Genomic DNA, 20,739 nt, shown 5'->3' with positions numbered 1-20,739 from the left:
CCTATTATGAACAAAAACCCTGCCTCCATCTGCACGCATTATCATAGTAATGGCCCATAGGCTGATGAGTCTATGAGTAATTTACAAAGACTGTTCAGCAGATGCGTTTATTTTGTTTAAATCACTAATGATTAAAAGAGAGGAAATGTAACAAACTACTATTTAATGTAATTTTGTTAAAAGAAATATATTGAATAAGAATGGCAATGAACAATGTAGAATCCCTTTAACTGAAGTATTTAAAAGAAGACTTACCACTCTTTTATGGTTGGTGTAGCCTTAGATAATTTCTATCTCATACCCTGGTGATCCTTCTTTTACTAGGTTAGTCAGAAAAAAAAATATTTAAAAATGTATAAATTAAGATGTTAGCTTTTCCTAATGGAGGACTACTTAGTTAAAGTGAAACTTAGGAAATTAATACTTTATATTAGGTTTTTTATTTCTAAGGGTAATTATAAATTTAATGCTTGATATGATTTTTTTTCATGGCTCTATGTACTTAGTGCAAAATGCGGCCCAATCCTTTTTTTTTGTTGTTAATGTGGTTATGGCTTTTACATAAGTGTTTGAATAGTTTCTTTAACTAAAATTATCCTTAGTGAGATTTAACAGTATTCTAGTTAAGAAAAAAAGTAGAATTTTAAATTATTTTTAATGAGATACAATTTGGAGTTCTCCTTTCCATATGGCATGCTCAATTTGGTGATCCACATTTCAAATAATCACAGTGCTTATGAAAAAAATTTGTCCTCTTCTCTTAGTTTCTTTGTCAGCAGAGAGAGGAAGCTTTTTCTCTCTGTTTATCCAGTACTCAGTATGACTGCTGTGGGCCTGCATTTATAAACTTTGCCAGATATGTTCAACGTTTAGATTTTTAGGAAGTCAGTAAAGACCAAAGAATGATGCTTGAAGCTTATTTATTCTTGTGGATCTATGGAAGGAATGGTAGGTCATTCCAAAATGCATATTTAGAGATTTATAATCATTATCAAATTGAGATTAAAGTAGAGATGAAACACTTTTAAAATTATATATTTTGATTTCCATTAAAGAAAAGAAAAAATTTCAGGGTCTGACAGTTGCACTGTTAAGTTCTTTTAATGAACAGTTAATCCAAGGCAGTGTAATTCAGGGCACAGGCAAAGATAAAAAGATACCCCAGTCATTTAATGATTAAGCTACACTGTGATTCTGAAAGACTCAGACAAAGCACAAACTATGAGCTAATGTTCTCATAGTGTAGTTCATAAAATCCTAATCCTTTGAGATAGTCTTTCAAAAGTAAGAATTTTGGCCGGTATGTTTGGTTAATCTTTTGAAAATTATTCCATTCTCAGAGGTCCACAATAAACATTAACTCATTAAAACGATCTGAAAAGTCTTTCACTAAATAAATAAATGTTTAACCCAGAGTTGCCATTTTTTCCTGATAAATACAGGTTTAATGATACATTGTTCTTTACACAGATGGCTACAGAGATTTTATAATCCCGGTGTATACAGCCTTGCAACACAGACCAGTTAGCTAATTGGCTAACCATATATAGTGGCAGACTGGTGTTTCAAGAAACATATATTGAAATACAGAACTGTAGAACAAGGTCACTTTGAAGAGTTGGATATAAAAATCCTATAGTAGTAAATTGCCAGACTAAATCCAAAAGTTTATAGTAAAAACTAAAGCAATACAATATAAAATATTTAACAAGCAAAGGGCACTTGCTAAATATTAATTACGTTAAGGATAGATAGGATTGGAGTAATATTAATAACATTATTTATATCTTTATTATTTGTCTTATATTAGCAAATTAGTATTCTTTAGAACTGAAATACTGGAACCGTAAAGAACTTATCATCAAGTAGGGTTTACAGAGGAGGTAAAAATGGCTTATTATAGGTATATAGGTATATATTAATATTATAGGCATATATTAATATATATTATTACAATGGATTGGACATATATATCTTACAGGAATGATAAATTCAACATCTTCAAAAATGAAATAATTTTCATCCCTCTCTACCTACAAAATTTTCCCTGTTATTCTTTACCTTATATCATGATATCCATTGCCTTTATCTCCTGATGTCTATAGATCATACTGGAAAATCTACAAATATTGGTTAAAACCAGGAACGCCTGGGTGGCTCAGTCAGTTAAGCATCTGACTCTTGATTTCCGCTAATCTCAAGGTCGTGTGAATCTCTACGTGGGGCTCTGTGCTCAGCACAGAGTTTGCTTGAGATTGTCTCTCCCCCTTCCTCTGTCCCTCCGCCCACTTGCACTCTAAATAAATAAATAAATAAAATCTTAAAAAAGGAAAGAAAACCAAATCAAACATTATACTTCTCAAAAACTGTATTTGTTTCACATGGCTCTAGTCATATAGTCAGTCTCTTATCCTTATTGATTGTGAAAATATTAGATGATATGTAATTCCCAAGGGCATTTTTCTATATTTATATTTCTTTGATGATCAAGTTCTGAGTAGGTATTTAAGGACATATTTTGTTCTCTAGTCTGTATAGTTGAAGTGCTTGCCCACTTTGATTTAGAAAATCTTGCCAAAGTACCATGCCATAAAATTCCTAAAGGACTTTTATTCAGTAACAGTGATTTTTAAAAACAGACATCATCACAAATGGGTATTCATAAAACTAAACTACATTATAAGGCAGAATGGCTCTGTGAAATAGTTTCGAAAGTCCAATTTAAGCTGACTATTGTGAATATCAACCACATTTATGCAAAAACATAAACGCATGGCAAGAATTTTCTACTTCCCAAAATACATACTTTCAAAAATAGGTATATTTAATTAATCTTCATAAAACAGAAAACCTATAAGTTATATAAAATTAGATATCTATTTAAATAACAGTAAATATGAGTGTATGTATAAAATAATAGAAAAAGTGAAAATTTTGTTAATATTCCTCCCCCCCCACCAAATAGTAGTATTTTAACATTTAAATCATGAATATTACCATATGATGATATACTTAGTAGTTACCCAGGTCAGTGAACTCTATAAATTTATACACATATTATGTACATATATGCAGTCTTTTACATAATTACATAAAAATTCTTTCACTCAGTCTCAGGGCTAAGTAGTCCTTTTTAAAACATGTCACTAGCTTGTTATTGACATTTTGGCCTAGAAATAGTGGCTTAATCTTATTTTTTTTTCCCTGATAGCATTACCAGGAATTAGTTGTCAGTTTCCGTAAATGATAATAGTGAATCCTCCAAAGGTCAGCTAATATCACCATGACTGTGCTCTTTGTACATAGTTAAAGATTGTGAGTTTATCTTGCAAATTGCCTAAGTTTTCTTTCTGAAGCCCTCCTAATGCCCATCTTTCCGCTTCCAAAGCAGTTGAGAGCTGCAGGATTGAGAAGAGATTGACAAGATTATAGCTACTCTCAATAATTCATGGATGATTTTCTGCTCCTAATAACTTTCTTATCAAATCCACAGCAAAGAGGAAGAGACCTGCTACTTTGTCATCACCACTCTTTTTCTCCATAGTCCCTGAATATATTGTTAGTAGTACATTAATTTTTTTTGTCAAGTGCAAAACAAGGGCTTTATATTTATTTCTTTTATGCTGGGGCTGGAATTTAAATTACAAAATTACTACTGAATTCATTGAACATTATTATGTGTCAGGCATTTCACTAAGCATTATTAGTTCATTTTATTTTCATAATAACCAAATGAATAAGATAATATTGCATTTACTTTCCAGTTGAGAAGGATAAAGTTTAAAAAGCTTAAGTAATTTACCTAAATTAGCATTAATCAAGTTATAAGTTAAATGTTTGATTATTAATTTATGGCATTACTAGTAGTAGTATTATAAAGTTGTGGTCAAAATCATTCACTTTAGATTTTAGAAGCTCTTTTATGTAGACTATGGTGTTGTATTCATATCTGCATCTCTATCATACAGTACAATGCTTGACACTAGTAAACCATCCATAAATGTATTTATAGGAATAAACATGACCTACCTTTATGATATTAGGTTACCCATTTTCCATTATAAAACATTTAAGTTTTGTAGCACCTATTAGTTTTATATAAATCAGTTTTTTTCTTATTTAAAATTCACAGGTATTTTTATAATAGAGAAATTATAAGACAATTATATTAATTTGCACCTTTCCATTTCAAAGTTGGACCACTATAAATGTATCTGATTAACTTTTATGCAAATTAACTAAACAAAAATATAAATAGAACTTGGTGTTACACTGGTTTATTTTTTCTATCTTAAATTGGAGTAAATTATTTAATTTCAAATATTTAGGCAGACAATGCAAGATAATAAACAAAAATTTTGTAACAATTAGGGGTGCCTGGGGGGCTCAGTTGGTTATGCATACGACTCTTGGTTTTGGCTCAGGTCATGATCTCAGAGTCATGAGATTGAGCCCTGAGTCTGGCTCAGGCTCAGCCCTGAGTCACACTCCACTGAGTGTGGGCCAGCTTGTCCCTCTCCCTCTGCTCTCCCCGTGCTCATGCTCTCTCTCTCTTGCTCACAGATAAATAAATAAGTAAAATCTTTAAAAAAATTTTGTTATGATTACATATCCGCTAAAATCAAGCATTTTAAGCAAGACTTTTTTGTTTTTAATATTACTGCTCAGTCACAAAACAATATTAAATTTGATTAACTATAAAATTTAAAGATAAGAGTGTTTACTAATATCTACCAGTTATGATTATTTATTTTTAAATTCTGCATTATTAATTTTTTCCCACTACTTTCAATTCAGGATATAATTTAAATAGTTTAACTTACTCTTTGACTGAAAAGATGTATCTCTTACAATAAGGCAAAATAGGATATTTTGATTATGAGTGTGATCTATTTGAGCACATTCTTGAATTTAGTTTATCAGAAAATCTGTACCCATCATTAAAATCACTTCTGGGTACAGACACAAAATAATAATTAACTGAAATTCATCAATTATGATCAGGGAGAAGAGGCAGTTTTTGTTCAATAATGGCTCCAAAGACATCTGTGAATGAAATAAGATAACAATCTATATTAAAATGGATTATAATCACTGAATAGCTGCAAATCCTTGTGTAGCATGTTGTAGCATTCACAATTCTAGGAAAAATAGCTAACATATAAGTGAAATATTAATGTTTATGCATAATGCAAATCAAGAGTATTTCAATGCTAAAACTAGCTTTAAGAATTATATAATAAAGAAACAATAAGCTATCTGTGTATCTACCTATCCTGAAGATACACTTTTTTTTTTAAAGATTTTATTTATTTATTTGAGAGAGAGAGAAAGAGAGAGAGCTCAAGCAGTGGGGAGGGGTAGAGGGAGAGGGAGAAGCAGACTCCCCGCTGATTACGGAACCCAACGCAGGGCTTTATCCCAGAACCCTGAGATCATGACCTGAGCCAAAAGCAAACGCTTAACCAACTGAATCCCCCAGGCGCCTTTGAAGATACACTTTTTTAAATTGAAGTATAATGGACACCGAAGATAATACTTTTTCAATTCCTTCATAAAAGTAGCTGAATTGTTTGGAAAAATAGCTTATATGAACAATCTAAAATTCTTTTTTAGTTGAATGATTGATATAGAACAGTAATACACATATTGAGAGTGGTAGGTTTCTTTCATAAAACATAAGCTAGACACTTTTCATATTATGACAGTTCTATAACTAACCTGATTGACTGAGTGTAGTATTAAAGTCTGCAATATTCACTAACAGTGTCCTGAATGGGATTTCAGGTAAAGTTTTTGATTAGTAAATAGTTAAATGTAGCAAACTTAATTCAATAACTCAAATAATTTTTAAATACATTAGTGATATAGAGAATTTAGAATGTAATGAGACTAAAAAATGCAAGTCTTATATTTGAATATTCAATTTGATTTTATAAAAAGACAAATTTTTAGTTACACAATTTATTTGTATATTACACAAGCAGGATGAATTTCTTTTTTTTTTTAAAGATTTTATTTATTTATTTGACAGAGAGAGACACAGCAAGAGAGGGAACACAAGCAGGGGGAGTGGGAGAGGGAGAAGCAGGCTTCCCACCTAGCAGGGAGCCCAATGTGGGGCTCGATCCCAGGACCTGGGGACCATGACCTGAGCCAAAGGCAGACACTTAACGACTGAGCCACCCAGGCGCCCCAAGCAGGATGACTTTCAATAAGTTAGTCAAATTTCCAATTTCTAAATCTTTTGTTTATCATATTATTTAAGTAGTACTAACTGAAACAAATGCTGGAGTTACAAATACTAATTACTAGGGAGAGTAAAACCTAATTTGCTTATTTATAGTACTTGGATATTTCAAGTGATATTGATTAAAAGGTGATGGGAAAGTCAATAGATTTATGGAATATTGCATCTGCCTCCCCTGCCTCCCTAAAGAAGTATTTACTCTTGCCACTTACTTATATTAGATTCCACAGTTAGGGCAGCAGTCAGATAAACATTTTGGGTGCTTTTTTTAAATTAATAAATTGTATTTAGTTTATATCTAAATAGGCTAAGTGGCTTGGTGATTTAAATACGGCAATAGAGATCTATGATCATTGTTCTGTGCTTGGCACTATTTTAGGTGCTCAGGCAACATGGTTGAAGAAAGCACGTGACTTTCTGCCCTAATAGACCTCCATTCATATAAAGGGTTATAGACAGTGGACACCAAACCCAACACATGACTAAAACTTTTTTTTTTAATTAAGCAGGATAAGGAAAATTAGAATTATAGATGATGGTCAATATAGGAGTAAAGACTTGGAAGATGTGAGGAGTTAGTGATGACAAAATCTGGGGCAATAGGGTTCTAGCCAGAGAATGTTCCGTGACAAGGAACATGGCTCTCATGTTGATCAGAAAGCAAGAATGCCAGTGTAGCTGGGGCAGAGTGAACCACAGAGAAGAGTAGAAAATTAGTGTGAAAGGCATGGTAGGGAAGGGTCAGATTGGGTATATGCTATAGGCAAGTGAAAGAACATTAGCTTTTAGTCAAGTGAAATATAGGGAACCCTCTTAGAGTTTTAAGTAGGGGAATAGCATGACTTGACCTGCGTTTTCATAGGGCAACTCTGGCATGATGGCGATAGGCTCCTGGGAGAAGGATGGGAGTGTTTACTGCAGTGCAGGGCAGAGAACATGATGGCAAGGATCATTGCAGTAGCAGTGGTGAGTAGTGATAGTGAATTCTGGTTATGTTTTGAAGCTAGAAACAGTGGAATTTGCTAAGGATTTGGATGTGGGTTGTGAAAGAAAGAGAGAAGTCAAGGATGGCTCTAGGATTGCGACCTGATCAACAAGAAAGCTGTATTTGCCACCATTTGATTTGAAGAATTTGGGAGGAGCAAAATTAGAGAGGAAGTTTAGGATTCTGTTTGGACATTGGAAATATTAGAAATAAAGGGAGAAAGTTGAAAGAAGATTTGGGTGACACGTGGCACATTTCAGGGATAGCAGTGAGGCTGGTGTGGCTGGAGGACAGTGAGTTAGGGAATGGTCTTAGAAGATGAGGTCCAAGAAGAGCCCTTTATTCTGAATACAGTTAAAGGGCATTTAGAGGGAACAAGATTTGATCTATAACTGAAAAGGATTACACTTTTCTTGGGCTAGATATTTATTTTCTTTTTTTTCCTCTTTTTTAAAAATTTTATTATGTTATGTTAATCACCATACATTACATCATTAGTTTTTGATGTAGTGTTCCATGATTCATTGTTTGCATATAACACCCAGTGCTCCATTCAGTACATGCCCTCTTTAATACCCATCACCAGGCTAACCCATCCCCTCACCCCCTCCCCTCTAGAACCCTCAGTTTGTTTCTCAGAGTCCATAGTCTCTCATGGTTTGTCTCCCCCTCTGATTTCCGCCCCCTTCATTTCTCCCTTCCTACTATCTTCTTTTTTTTTTTTTAACATATATTGTATTATTTGTTTCAGAGGTACAGGTCTGTGATTCAACAGTTTTACACAATTCACAGTGTTCACCATAGCACATACCCTCCCCAATATCTATCACCCAGCCACCGCATCCGTCCCACACCCCACCACTCCAGCAACCCTCAGTTTGTTTCCTGAGATTAAGAATTCCTCATATCAGTGAGATCATATGATACATGTCTTTCTCTGATTGACTTATTTCGCTCAGCATAATACCCTCCAATTCCATCCACATCATTGCAAATGGCAAGATTTCATTCCTTTTGATGGCTGCATAATATTCCATTGTATATATATACCACATCTTCTTTATCCACTCATCTGTCGATGGACATCTTGGCTCTTTCCATAGTTTGGCTATTGTGGACATTGCTGCTATAAACATTTGGGTGCACGTACCCCTTCGGATCCCTACATTTGTATCTTTGGGGTAAATACCCAGTAGTGCAATTTCTGGTTCATAGGGCAGCTCTATTTTCAACTTTTTGAGGAACCTCCATATTGTTTTCCAGAGTGGCTGCACCAGCTTGCATTCCCACCAGCAGTGTAGGAGGGTTCCCCTTTCTCCTCATCTTCTTGGGCTAGATATTAAATATTCTCTGTCCTATTTTCTCTTGGGAAGAAGGAACTAAGTTCATTTATTTATTACAAAAATATTTATGGCCTTAGAAGATATGTAAACATCAGTATTTTTTGAAATGTAATGACATTGTTATCCATAAACAGAAGCAGTGGCCCATTAATTGAGACCTAAATGAAACTGGTTGACAGGCCTATTCAAAATCAGAGAAAAACTGGGGCACCTGGGTGGCTCAGTCATCAACTGTCTGCCTTTGGCACAGGTCATGATCCCAGGGTCCTGGGATCGAGCCCCGCATTGGGCTCCCTGCTCAGCGGAAGCCTGCTTCTCCCTCTCCCCCTCCCCCTGCTTGTGTTCCCCCTCTCGCTGTGTCTCTCTCTGTCAAATAAATAAAATCTTAAAAAAAAAAATCAGAGAAAAACTCTAAAAGTAATTCAGTGTATTTACCTTTATTACTCCTTAAAAATAATGTTAATTTTTGTTTTTGTATAATAATACCAAGTGTGTAACAGCTGATGTGGGTGTCTTCATTTTCATATTGATTTAGTGAGTATTAAGGTATATCAAGTCTTGAATCTTAAGTGTGATATTGATAAATATGTGAAAATTTCACATGATTTTTCTAGGTCAAGTAAAATGGCATTTTACATAAGGATTATAAAAAATGATTGCAAGCATGATTTTAACTACAGTTATATCAAAGCAATTAAATATCTTGGACTGTAAGATGATTTATTCAATAATATTTATTAAGATTTATATAAGTTATGATAAGTATTCTCACTTATACAGTTTGGTGGATTGAAAAACATGATCACAAAATTTTATAGCTCTTCTCATCAGGAGATAGAGTCTATTTCCACAGCCATTCCTCCAATCTGGGCTGATCTAGTGACTTGCTTTGGCAAATAGAATGGGGCAGATAAAGCTTGGTCTGAAGAGGACTTTCAGTTGCTATCATTGCCCTGGGACAGTAATGAAGCAGACTGAATCTATTGGAGGATGGGTGGTCACATGGAGAATAACCAAGCAAGGCAAACAGACAACAGTGAACACTGGCCATTTGGCACAGGAGTGAGGCCACCTTGGACCTTTCATTCTAGCCAGACTTCTAGCTCAATGCAGCCACATGGATGAGCCCAAGAAAACCCGAGAAAATTCCCACCTACCACACGGAATCATGTGAAATGATAAATTATTACAGTTTGAGGCCACTGTTTTGGGGAGTTGGTTATGCAAGTAATAAAAAGCAGAAACACATGAATGAACTGCTTTCTGGAGTTTGTTTGCATGTATTGTTTGAGTATGGTTTAAGCAGGTGTTCTTTTGTTCTTTTAGCAGTTAGTTAATGAGTGACTACTAAGCACTTTGTACTAAGTGCTCTAGGAAATAAAAATATAGGTGTAAATAGTGTCAGGAGGGTAAGTAATAGTTGAGTTGGGGTGATAAATATTAAACTCTAAAAATAGGTATTATTGTAAAAGTTTACCTATGTGAGACATGAACTCCTATGTGCTCTAGGAATTCAGCAGGAACTTCTAGGAATTCCTTGAACTTGAGATTCAATGAAGTCTTTATAAGGGAGGTCATTTTTGAGCTAGGGTTCAAAAAATGGGAATCACAGTAGGTGTTATGGAGAGAGGGCTTCAGTTGTAGGGAATAGATTGGGCAAATTCGATATAGAGGGTAAGGATTATATACTATGATAGGTAAACCATCCAAATAGTAAGTGAAGGGGAGATAAAGTGAGAGAAAAATTTGAGAAAAACCAGATTAGATCCAGATGCTGGAGTCTAATTAATTTTGTATGTACCACATATCTATTGCCAAATAACAAGCCACCTAAAAGGTAGTGGCTTAAAACAGCACAGTTTGTTGTTTCTCACAGTTCTGTGGTTGGAACCAGGATAGTTTTCCTGCTGGTCTCACTTGCAGTTATTCTTGGCTTCAGTCATGTGATGGCCTGACAGGAATTGGAGCATCCAAGATGGCCGACTCTCATGTCTGGCAGTTGGTGCTGGCTGTTAGTTGGGACATTTTTTTTTTTCCACAAGCCTCTCATCCTTCAGTAGATTATACCAGGCTGCTGTACAGCATGGTAATCTCAGACTTCTAAGTCAGCAAGAACAAAAACTTCAGGGTGTTTGTAAGATCCCTGCTCTGTGATCCACACACCATCATTTCTACAAAATTTTGTTGGTCAAATAAGTTATTAGGCTGTTCAAATGCAAGGACATGGAGAACTAGATTTCATTTTTTTAAAAAAAGATTTTATTTATTTATTTGAGAGAGAGAGAATGAGAGAGAGAGAGAGCATGAGACAGGGGAGGATCAGAGGGAGAAGCAGACTCCCTGCCGAGCAGGGAGCCGGATGTGGGACTTGATCCTGGGACTCCAGGATCATGACTTGAACCGAAGGCAGCCGCCCAAACATCTGAGCCACGAAGGCACCCTAGATTTCACTTTTGATGGGAAGTACAGCAATATCATGTTGCAAACAGGCATAAGCATAGGAAGGCTTGATTTATTGGCAGCTATTATAATAATCTATCACATCATGAATTACAAAGTGGTCTTAAATTGTAAGAATCCAGTGCCTTTTTTTATTTTTATTTTTTTATTTTTTTAAAGATTTTATTTATTTATCCATGAGAGACAGAGACAGAGAGAGAGAGAGAGAGAGAGAGAGAAGCAGAGGGAGAAGCAGGCTCCCAAGGAGCAGGGAGCCCGATGCGGGACTGGATCCCAGGACTCCAGGACCATGACCTGAGCTGAAGGCAGACGCTTAACCATCTGAGCCACCCAGGCGCCCCGTCCAGTGCCTTTTTTTAAACCTGAGATTGACATAGCCAAGCTTTTTAAAATTAATTAATTATTTTATTTTAATTTTTTTTAGCAAGAGAGAGTGCACGCACCCACAGGGAAGGGGAGGGGGGAGTGGGGGAGGGAGAGAGAGAATCTTAAGCCCCAAGGCAAGGGCTTCATCTCACAACCCTGAGATCATGACCTGAGCTGAAATCAAGAGTTGGACGCTTAACTAACTGAGCCACCCAGGCGCCCCTCTAAGCTTTGTTTAAGGAATATGAATGTGGCCATTATGAATAGGTTATATTAAAAAAAGAACAATCTGGGGGCGCCTGGGTGGCTCAGTTGGTTAAGCGACTGCCTTCGGCTCAGGTCATGATCCTGGAGTCCCTGGATGGAGTCCCACATCGGACTCTCTGCTCGGCGGGGAGCCTGCTTCTCCCTCTGACCCTCCCCCCTCTCATGTGCTCTCTCTCTCTCATTCTGTCTCAAATGAATAAATAAAATCTTTAAAAAAAAAAAAAAGAACAATCTGAAGACAAGGAAGCAGAGTAGGAGACTTTTATACTAGTTTAGGTGAAGATAATGTTTATCTGAATTAAAAAATGGACATTTTATCTATGAACAGGGACTGACTTTTAATGTGTAGTTATGCAATATATAGTAAGCCTTTAACATTTGAATCCTTAAACTATGTAATTTATCTTCCTTATTTTATTTTCTACTGAAGTGTAAAAGTTGAGCATAAACTGTTTACATTTTCAAATACATATTTTTGTGATAAAATTAAAAAACCTACCTCGCAGAAATATTTGTTATCAAACAGTTGTTCTCTTTGGTTATAGTAAGGCTCCATCTGAATAGTCTTATAGTTAGTTTGGCTATTATATTGCATAGGGACAGCAGAGCAAATAAACTGATACGAATCAACCCATATGACCTGGCAGCTCACACAAAATTCCTAAGCATAGAACAAGGGCAATTTTGCTGAACCATTCTGGAAACCTGGAGGTAAGAAAGAAAAAGAAAAAGAAAATAAAAAAAGAACAGTCTCTGCCTCAGCAGTAAATGATGACAAGTACCCTACTATTTCTCTTCTGTCCCTTGGTTTATCTACCTGTGTGCTTACCCACCTATCTACCTATCCACTGGCTTAGACTCTGCCTTAAAAAAACAAAACAATCAAAAAACATTTAATATTTGAGATAATTAAATACTTTTTGATATGTAACCTAGACAAATAGGAAGATTATCTTAAAAGGATAGAAAAGAAAATAGAAAAATTAAACATTGAATATTACCTCTTCGTGGTTATCAAAATCAAGCTGTCTTGTTGTGCATAGGGGTTGGAATGAGTATCCAAAAGTAAACACTGATTTTTTTTGGACAGCTTTGTAGAGGAATAATTTACATGCCATACAGTGCACTCATTTTAAGTGTAAATATCAATCATTTTAAATGCATTTACAGAGTTCTGCAATCATCACCACATTCCGGTTTTAGAACATTTTTCTATCACCCTTCTTCCCACCATCAGCCCCAGGCAGCCACTAGTCTGCTTTCTGTCTCTTTTCTGGACATTTTGTATAAACAGTATCATATAGTCTGTAGTTTTCTACATCCGTCTTCTTTCACTGACCATGTTTTTGTGGTTTATCCATATTATAATATGCATCGATACCTGTTTTTTTTCTTCTTGCTGAATTGTGTGCCATTATACACTGATTTATGTGCAAATCTCCTATCTCCCTCCAAGGCTCACCTTTCCTTTTTTTTCTTTTTCTTTTTTCTTTGCCAGTAGTAGTGCTATTTTTAGTGCTATTTTAACAATTCTACTTTGGGGACATCTTGTAACAATTTCTATGCTGCTCTCTTACTTTTATACCATTAGTAGCTTTATACAGATGGTTGATCTCTTGAGAATGACTTGGCAATTGTTAACTCCTCAAACCTTTCATATATATATATGAAACACACACACATTATACAATAAGATGGCTTCCTGTAAAAAAAAAAAAAGACTGTCACTCTTTTGACAGGGAATAAATTTAGCAATTTCTGTCTCTATGTTTCCTGGCATGCATTCAAAATGTTTGTGTTAGTCACCCATGAAATTCAGTCTATTCCTTTTACATGCTACTCCGGTATACTCTGTGATATTTTGGCTACAATTTTTGGTTATCAATCAAAATAATACTATATTTGGCTAATATGGGTAAAAAACTTAAAAAATGATATTTTCCTGAGGAAAAAAAGATTGTACAATATAAGATCCAGCTTACTGCATGCCTTTTGAAATGTGCTTTCAAAAGAATAATGAGAAATAATGTGCCCAATTTGAAAGTTTTAATTTTAATGCACATTTGTTTCTTTAGCATTTGTGGAATCCAACATCTGGAACGAATAGGGAAGAAGCTGAATCTCTTTGACTCCCTTTACTTCTGCATTGTGACATTTTCCACTGTGGGCTTTGGGGATGTCACCCCTGAGACATGGTCCTCCAAGCTTTTTGTCGTTGCCATGATCTGTGTTGCTCTTGTGGTTCTACCCATACAGGTAAACAGAGCCAGGGTAAATTTTATAGAAATGTGCAAATCTTATAAAATCAACTCTTTCATGCTTAGTAAGAAATGCAGGGTGGTTTATTAAAGTAATATATTGACACATGTTATTATTGTATCTAGTCAATGAATTAAAATGGTCTCAGGAAACACTTTTTCATATTATATTAGAAACTGACTTTTTTCCCCTCCGTTCACAACTGAAATAACTCACATCTCATTTCAATTCTTGAAGACGTTTCTTTGAAATATAAGGTATTTAATTATATTAATTATAAGATCATAGGACAATATAGTTTTAATTACAGAATGATAGATCAAAGAAATAAACTTATGAAGGTTTGATTTCTTTTGGTTCTTGAAACAATATAAAAGCTAAATATTGCAATAAATAAAAACTGATCACGTATGTTGGTCAACTAAAACAAAATCTGAAGATGATATGTAACTAATATACAACATTCTGGGAGTGGATAAGGTGGTTGCAAAGGGACAGAGATATAAAAGGAGACTAAAGATAAGCAGATGCAATCTCCAACTCTTTCCTACAGTGAGCTCTTAGGTGCCCATGGGTGAGCAGGTCAGAAACAGGATATGGCAAATACAAATCAAACTTGTATCTTCCATTACAAACCTCTGGCCACAGTATATCTAAATATCTTTTATGTAGGTATGAAAATGATCTTCCCACTTTTATCCAATCATGCATGTGTTCCTTCCTGACATCCCTCCACTTCCCTTACATACCAACTACAGCTGTACAACTAGAATGTGACCTTGTGTGTTGGGTATCTCTCATTGCATGAGATGGGTGCTGAACTTGGTTGAAGAAGGTAGAAGAAATGCCTTTAATGTTTTTCTCTTTGACGCAGTGCATGACACATCATGGCTGCCTGCTTTACTGGACATAAAGCAGAGGCACAAACCTTTTAGTGCTGTTATGATATAATAGGAAAATCATATTAATATGTTTCTGTAGAGACCTGAGGCCCCTGGGAAGCACTAGCAACTTGTACAGCAATCACATGAAAAGTCTGTTGTTGAAGGGAATATGGATAATTTGAATCTCAGTGAGTTCCATCTAAGAAATTGAGTGTATCTAATAAACAATGGATATATTGCATTGATTTTTATTTTCATGTCTAAAGTTTTTTATTCATTTGTGGAAAATGCATTGCAGTTTGAACAGCTGGCCTATTTGTGGATGGAGAGACAAAAGTCAGGTGGAAACTATAGTCGACATAGAGCTCAAACTGAGAAGCATGTTGTTCTGTGTGTCAGTTCACTGAAGATTGATTTACTTATGGACTTTTTAAATGAATTCTATGCTCACCCAAGACTTCAGGTACATTAAAATTATGTTATGCCTTTGCTGGATCATAACTAACTAACATATTGTCCAAGTCAATTAACTGATGGTGCAGCCTGCATTCTGGAGGATTTTTATTTATACACTCAAATTTAGAAAGAGTAAATGAAGAACTGCAAATATAACCAGGAACATAGAAAAAAATGCTTAAGGAATACACAGTATTTTAAGTTTCCTTCTGTATCTACACTAAAAGACAGATGGAATTATGTTAATGCTACAAAGAAAGGTTTTCTTTGAATTAAATGGATTTTTTTTTTCTCCCTTGGGTAATGCACAAATGACATTTTTATGAAACAGTGGAATTTAACATAAGATATCAAACAATGAAAAAGTCATTTCACAATATCATCTACTCACTTGAAATTATCAAAAGTTTTATCAAGAGTTGCTGATAGAAATGTGAAAGTCTGAAAGTTCCATTTTTCCTTTTGTTTCCCAGAGTGTACCTAGGTCTTATTTATCCTAGCAATAAGTGACCCCAAACTGGACAACAACTAGCTGAATTGAGAACAATAATTCAGAAAAAAAAATCTTTTCATCTGTCTATGCAGATAAAACCCTCAGATACTTCTGCCACTTGCTGTGTGGTACTGGGCCAGTGTATATTTAGATAATCTCCTTTTCCTGCTCAATGCACTTTCAGTCCAAACAGTAAGGAGCTACTTGAATGTCTTGTATTTCCTCAATAAATTTGTGTCAAGAGGTTGGACAGTCCTGAGATCAAAACAGTACTGAGTTATCTAATTAGATCTCCCTTAAATAGATCTTTTTTTTCATGACTATATTGGAGATCTTTTAAAATACTATTTAAAAAATATTTTTAAAAAATATAATTTATAAATGATACTTAAATTACACCATACATTCTTTTGTTTTCATATAAATTAATTTGCATTTTTGAAGAAACATCATATTTATTTGTTGTTTTTATTATTATTCATATTAAGTAATTGTGGTTTTGCTCATTATCATCCATAAAGAAAACCTATTTTTGGGAAAATTTGATGCCCCAGGTTTTGATACCTAGTAATTTATTTTGTCTGATATCAATGTGGCAAATTCTCAAAACTCCCCAAATTTCCACTAGATACATTTTAGATGATAAAATAGTGAATGTTGCCCAAAGAATTGTAATTCCTATAATCAGTGTATTAAACTATCTTATCACTCAGAGTACTTTTGTATTTTTTCAAAAGGGTCATAATTTTGAAATATGTGATCTCAAAGTTTTAAATTTACTTTGTATTATCAATATTTTTATGAATCCTTATCCTTTCAGATATTCATCAGAGATTTTTCAGTATTATCAGTTCATAATATTTCCAAATGATATAAATCACCATCAGAATTCAAGTAAAAACTTGAAGTATGAATTGATTTTTAAGCACTTCTGTCCTGTATGTATTACATATTTTAGAATCAGCCTGAAGTTAAAACTGAAAACTTCATAGGTTGGAAATGTCTACTGAGTATACACTGATTACCTTCTCTTCATGGTACTAATAAGATTGAAAAAGGTCAGGATGACCTTATGTTGCTTTATGAGATTTTTATATGTCTCAGTTATGTTTATTATAGTATCATGTTAATGTATGTCCAGGTTTTAAACACAAATTTTTACTTACTAGCAGGAGTTTATTTCTATATCATCATATTTCTAAATTTTCTTAGACATTCTGTTTACTTATGTAACATAAAACACAGCATTATTGATTTTGCCCCATTGCTCACCTTGTTTTGAATAGGATTATTATGTGGTGATTTTGTGTCCTACTGAAATGGATGTGCAAGTTCGAAGGGTACTGCAGATTCCAATGTGGTCACAAAGAGTAATCTACCTTCAAGGATCAGCCCTTAAAGATCAGGATCTGTTGAGAGCAAAGTAGGTATCCCTATCTATTTTCCATCTTGCAATACTTTAATATCTCTTCTCTCCTCCAAATTTTAACCATTTTCAGTCTTGCAAGATGTGTTTAAGTATTTTTGAATACAGAATCTTGCCATAGTCCCTCTGCTGGTCAAATTGAAAGGTTAAAAATATAAAATCAGTGTATTTGCTCCCTTCTTCAGTGCAAGGATGTTCAGCAGACCGTGTCCACACAACACAATGAGGAGTGTGGCATGGTGTGATTATCTCAAGCTGTCAGGCAAGAGCTGAGTTATCCAGACTCACTGTTAGAGTAGTCTCCAAATCCCTGAATACTGTTTTTATTCCACAAATAAAAATTTGGGGCTAACCATTCTATGAAATGCCAAAGCAGTTTGAGTCAGGGTTTAAATTCTAGAGTTTATTTTATGTACCGGGCAGATGACACTTGTGATGTCCCTGGGGCTGGAGGAAGGTAACTGGGTCTTAGTTGCTCTTTTCCTGTAGCACATGTGCTAGTCAACCTGGCTTAAAGGTGACATAGGCACACACCTTTGTCACAGGTCATGGGATCGTTCCATATGAACAGACTGAAAACATGGTTGGGCCGACCACGGACACCAGGGAGTCAGGGCCTCTGCAAACAACACCCGTCGTTTCAGAAGCCAGAAGAAACCTTCAGCAGGGGTGGTTTTGCTCCATGTTTTCTGTTGCTTTTAAAGTTTTAAACATGTCTTTGTTGGGGAGGAAGAATATCCTATCCCCTTCTAGGTCCTTCTAGCTGGACTAAGAATCAAATTGACATGAGACAGATTAACAAGAGAAAATCAAATTTAATAGTGTACGTACAGGGAATCCATACAGACATGGAACTTCCAAAGACAGGAAAATATGTCATTCTGAGCTAAGGAGAAGGGGTAGAGGTCTGGGACTACCAGGGAAAGGAAAGCAAGTTACAGGGAGATGAACAAGAGTGCTGTGTATTGTGTAAGACTGATGAATCACAGACCTGTGCCCCTGAAACAAATGATACATTATATATTAATAATAAAGAAAAAAAAAGAGTAAATGTTTGGTAAACAAATGTTTGCTGGGCCACTCAGAAACAATGGGACACGGAGGACTTGAATCAAACAGGCTTTGCTAGGTTCTTCCTTGCCTGCCCTCCCTAGTTTGTATCATAATGTAGTTATCTATGGTGATAGCTCCCTTCCTGGAGCAGATTTTCTGTCTAAATTCTTTTCAGGCAGTTGAGGAGGGAGATAAAGAGCTTTCCTGAATCTGCTGGGTTTTGATTGCTTTTTAGCTCAAAGTAATCTTCATGCAAACGTGGCCCATCTTGGAGTGGCCTTGGATCCTACCTCTCCATATTTGTCCCTGAGTTGTCTTATGTGCTCTTAAATATAAGTCTCCTCACTGAATTTGAGAGCATGAGTGTTTTTTATTTTGTTGCTTTATTTTTTCTGGATGGCTTGAGTATGTGTGTTAGTGGAGATGGGTGTGTTTATGCATGTTGTGTGTGTGTGTGTGTGTATGTGGATAGTGGAAAAGAACAGAAGAAAACTCCCAAAATCCTTTTTGCTGCTTAATTCTGCAAAGTGATGACTAGATATTTTGTAACCGGAACTTTGACATTACCTTTGATTTATATACAGTAGGGCAATTTAAGTGAGATTTTTCAATGATTTAATAACTTCTGAAACAAAAAAGTTAGTAGAAACCATCAGGATATAATGAATGGTACCTAATTAGGAAATTTAGCTTCTTTGAGAACATATTAGTATTTCCAGTGGATTAAATACTTCATAGATATTGTCAGTGTACACACAAGAGTTAAGTCAGATTCTCCTAGTACCTCAAGCAATAGATGGCTTTAGGTGTTTGCTATTTGCTATCTATATACATTTTTTGGGAGCTCTAAAGAAATAGTTGCTTAGACACTAACATAATTTGGATCTTTATATTCATCTGTATAGATAATCAATATGCTTAATTACTGTATGCATTAAGTTCTTCACATAAGAATAATTCCCATATTATGTTCACTATGAATTTATGCAATAATTGAAGGCTTTTTATTACCTAATAAATTAATCTAAGCTATTAGTATTAGCTGTTAGTATTTTAGCTTGATACTATAGAAGGGAGCCGAATTTGCTACCCCAAAATACGCCTCAGTGGTGTAAGGATTATTGTGAGCTGGTTATTTTTAAGAAACAGCAGACACAGGAAAAACTGAAAACCTAGTAGAAGTTAACCCTTTTGTAAGGGACATTTCCATTTATAAGGGAAATCTCCATCCATAAGGGTGTCTCTCTCTCTCTCTCTGTACTTGGAAGAGGATGACTCAATCTCTGCAAACTCTTGTGAATGGAGAAAGCAAGGACCTAAATCTGTATAACAACCTACGCTGGTTTACTGTGCTTTTCTTGATAGGTTCCCATAACTGGCTCACCGTAAGCCAAACATCTTGGTCTTTAGCTGAAAATGGTGTTTAAGGTGGTGGCTTCATGGGAGAGGAGTTAATCAGTTTTCCAGGGTGTCTCCCACGTATACAGGAGGTATACGTGTTATTAAACTTCTGTTTGCTTTTCTTCTGTTAATCTGTCTTTTTATTACAGAGGCGTCTCAGCCAAGAACCTAGATGGGTAGAGGGAAAATGATTTATCTTTTTATTCATGATTTATTTAGGATTAACAATTCATTTATTATTAATATTATTAAAATGATTTCTCAGCAAAGTCAATCACATTTACAAGAAGCATTCATTCATTGGAATATACCAAGGATGAGAATGAGGATGAGAGAGGTAGCAGGCTGGTAATACTAAAAAATCTGGGTTAAGAAAGAAGTATTCATTTTATGTTCATTTCTTATCCTAATGTCATATAAAGATTTGGGATTTAATGTTAACTAATACATTCTTCAACACAATTTCCCATGCAAGAAACAAGGAGTAGGATTCTCCAAACCAGTTCCAAAGGTCAGTTGCATGAATTTTGAATTGCTTTGTTGAAGATGATGTTTAGAAAATGTTATGCAATACTAATTATCTTATAACCATGACTCAATATTTTTCCAAAACTGTTTGGTTTGATCTAATTTCCTGGACTTTTATCTTTCCTCTGCATAGAAAAAAAATTTGGGGGGGGGGTGGAGGTTTATTTTATCATAATGAATCAGAAAGATAAAACATTCCTTATTTTGAAATTAACATTTTTATGTTTTTATTTTTTTAAAGATTTTTTATTTTTAAGTAATCTCTACACCCAATGGGGAGGTTGAATTTACAATCCCGAGATCAATAGTCGCATGTTCTACCGACTGAGCCAACCAGGCACCCCAACATATTTATGTTTTTAGAACATTATTTATCAAGCACTGAAACCTACTGTTTATCACCAAATTTAAGAAATGTAGAACTTTAGTATAAGGGACAAGGGTTGGGAACAAGATGATGAATCATCTCCAAAAAATGTAAATGTACAGTAGAGTTTGATATAAGAATACTAAGTAGCTCTTCCTTCTCTCTTAGTTAATTGAGTAACTTTGCAGTTAAAATGTAACT

General features: G+C 34.9%; 1 protein-coding gene across 3 annotated transcripts in view; it reads left to right on the top strand.

Annotated features, from left to right (window-relative positions):
* The window catches only part of KCNT2 (potassium sodium-activated channel subfamily T member 2), a 377,441-nt gene that overhangs the window by 172,245 nt on the left and 184,457 nt on the right, over nucleotides 1-20,739 (top strand). For all 3 annotated transcript variants that reach the window (XM_021686661.1, XM_021686660.1, XM_021686659.1), the window contains exons 9-11: nucleotides 13,747-13,927; nucleotides 15,113-15,277; nucleotides 17,050-17,186. In XM_021686661.1, the coding sequence (XP_021542336.1) occupies nucleotides 13,747-13,927; nucleotides 15,113-15,277; nucleotides 17,050-17,186 (483 nt within the window). The remainder of the gene's footprint in view (nucleotides 1-13,746; nucleotides 13,928-15,112; nucleotides 15,278-17,049; nucleotides 17,187-20,739) is intronic.

This window comes from Neomonachus schauinslandi, chromosome 6, assembly GCF_002201575.2.
Source record: "Neomonachus schauinslandi chromosome 6, ASM220157v2, whole genome shotgun sequence".
Taxonomy (NCBI): Eukaryota; Metazoa; Chordata; class Mammalia; order Carnivora; family Phocidae; genus Neomonachus; species Neomonachus schauinslandi.
The sequence above is the reverse complement of the archived record's forward strand: the minus strand, read 5'-3'. Positions and strand labels throughout refer to the sequence as shown.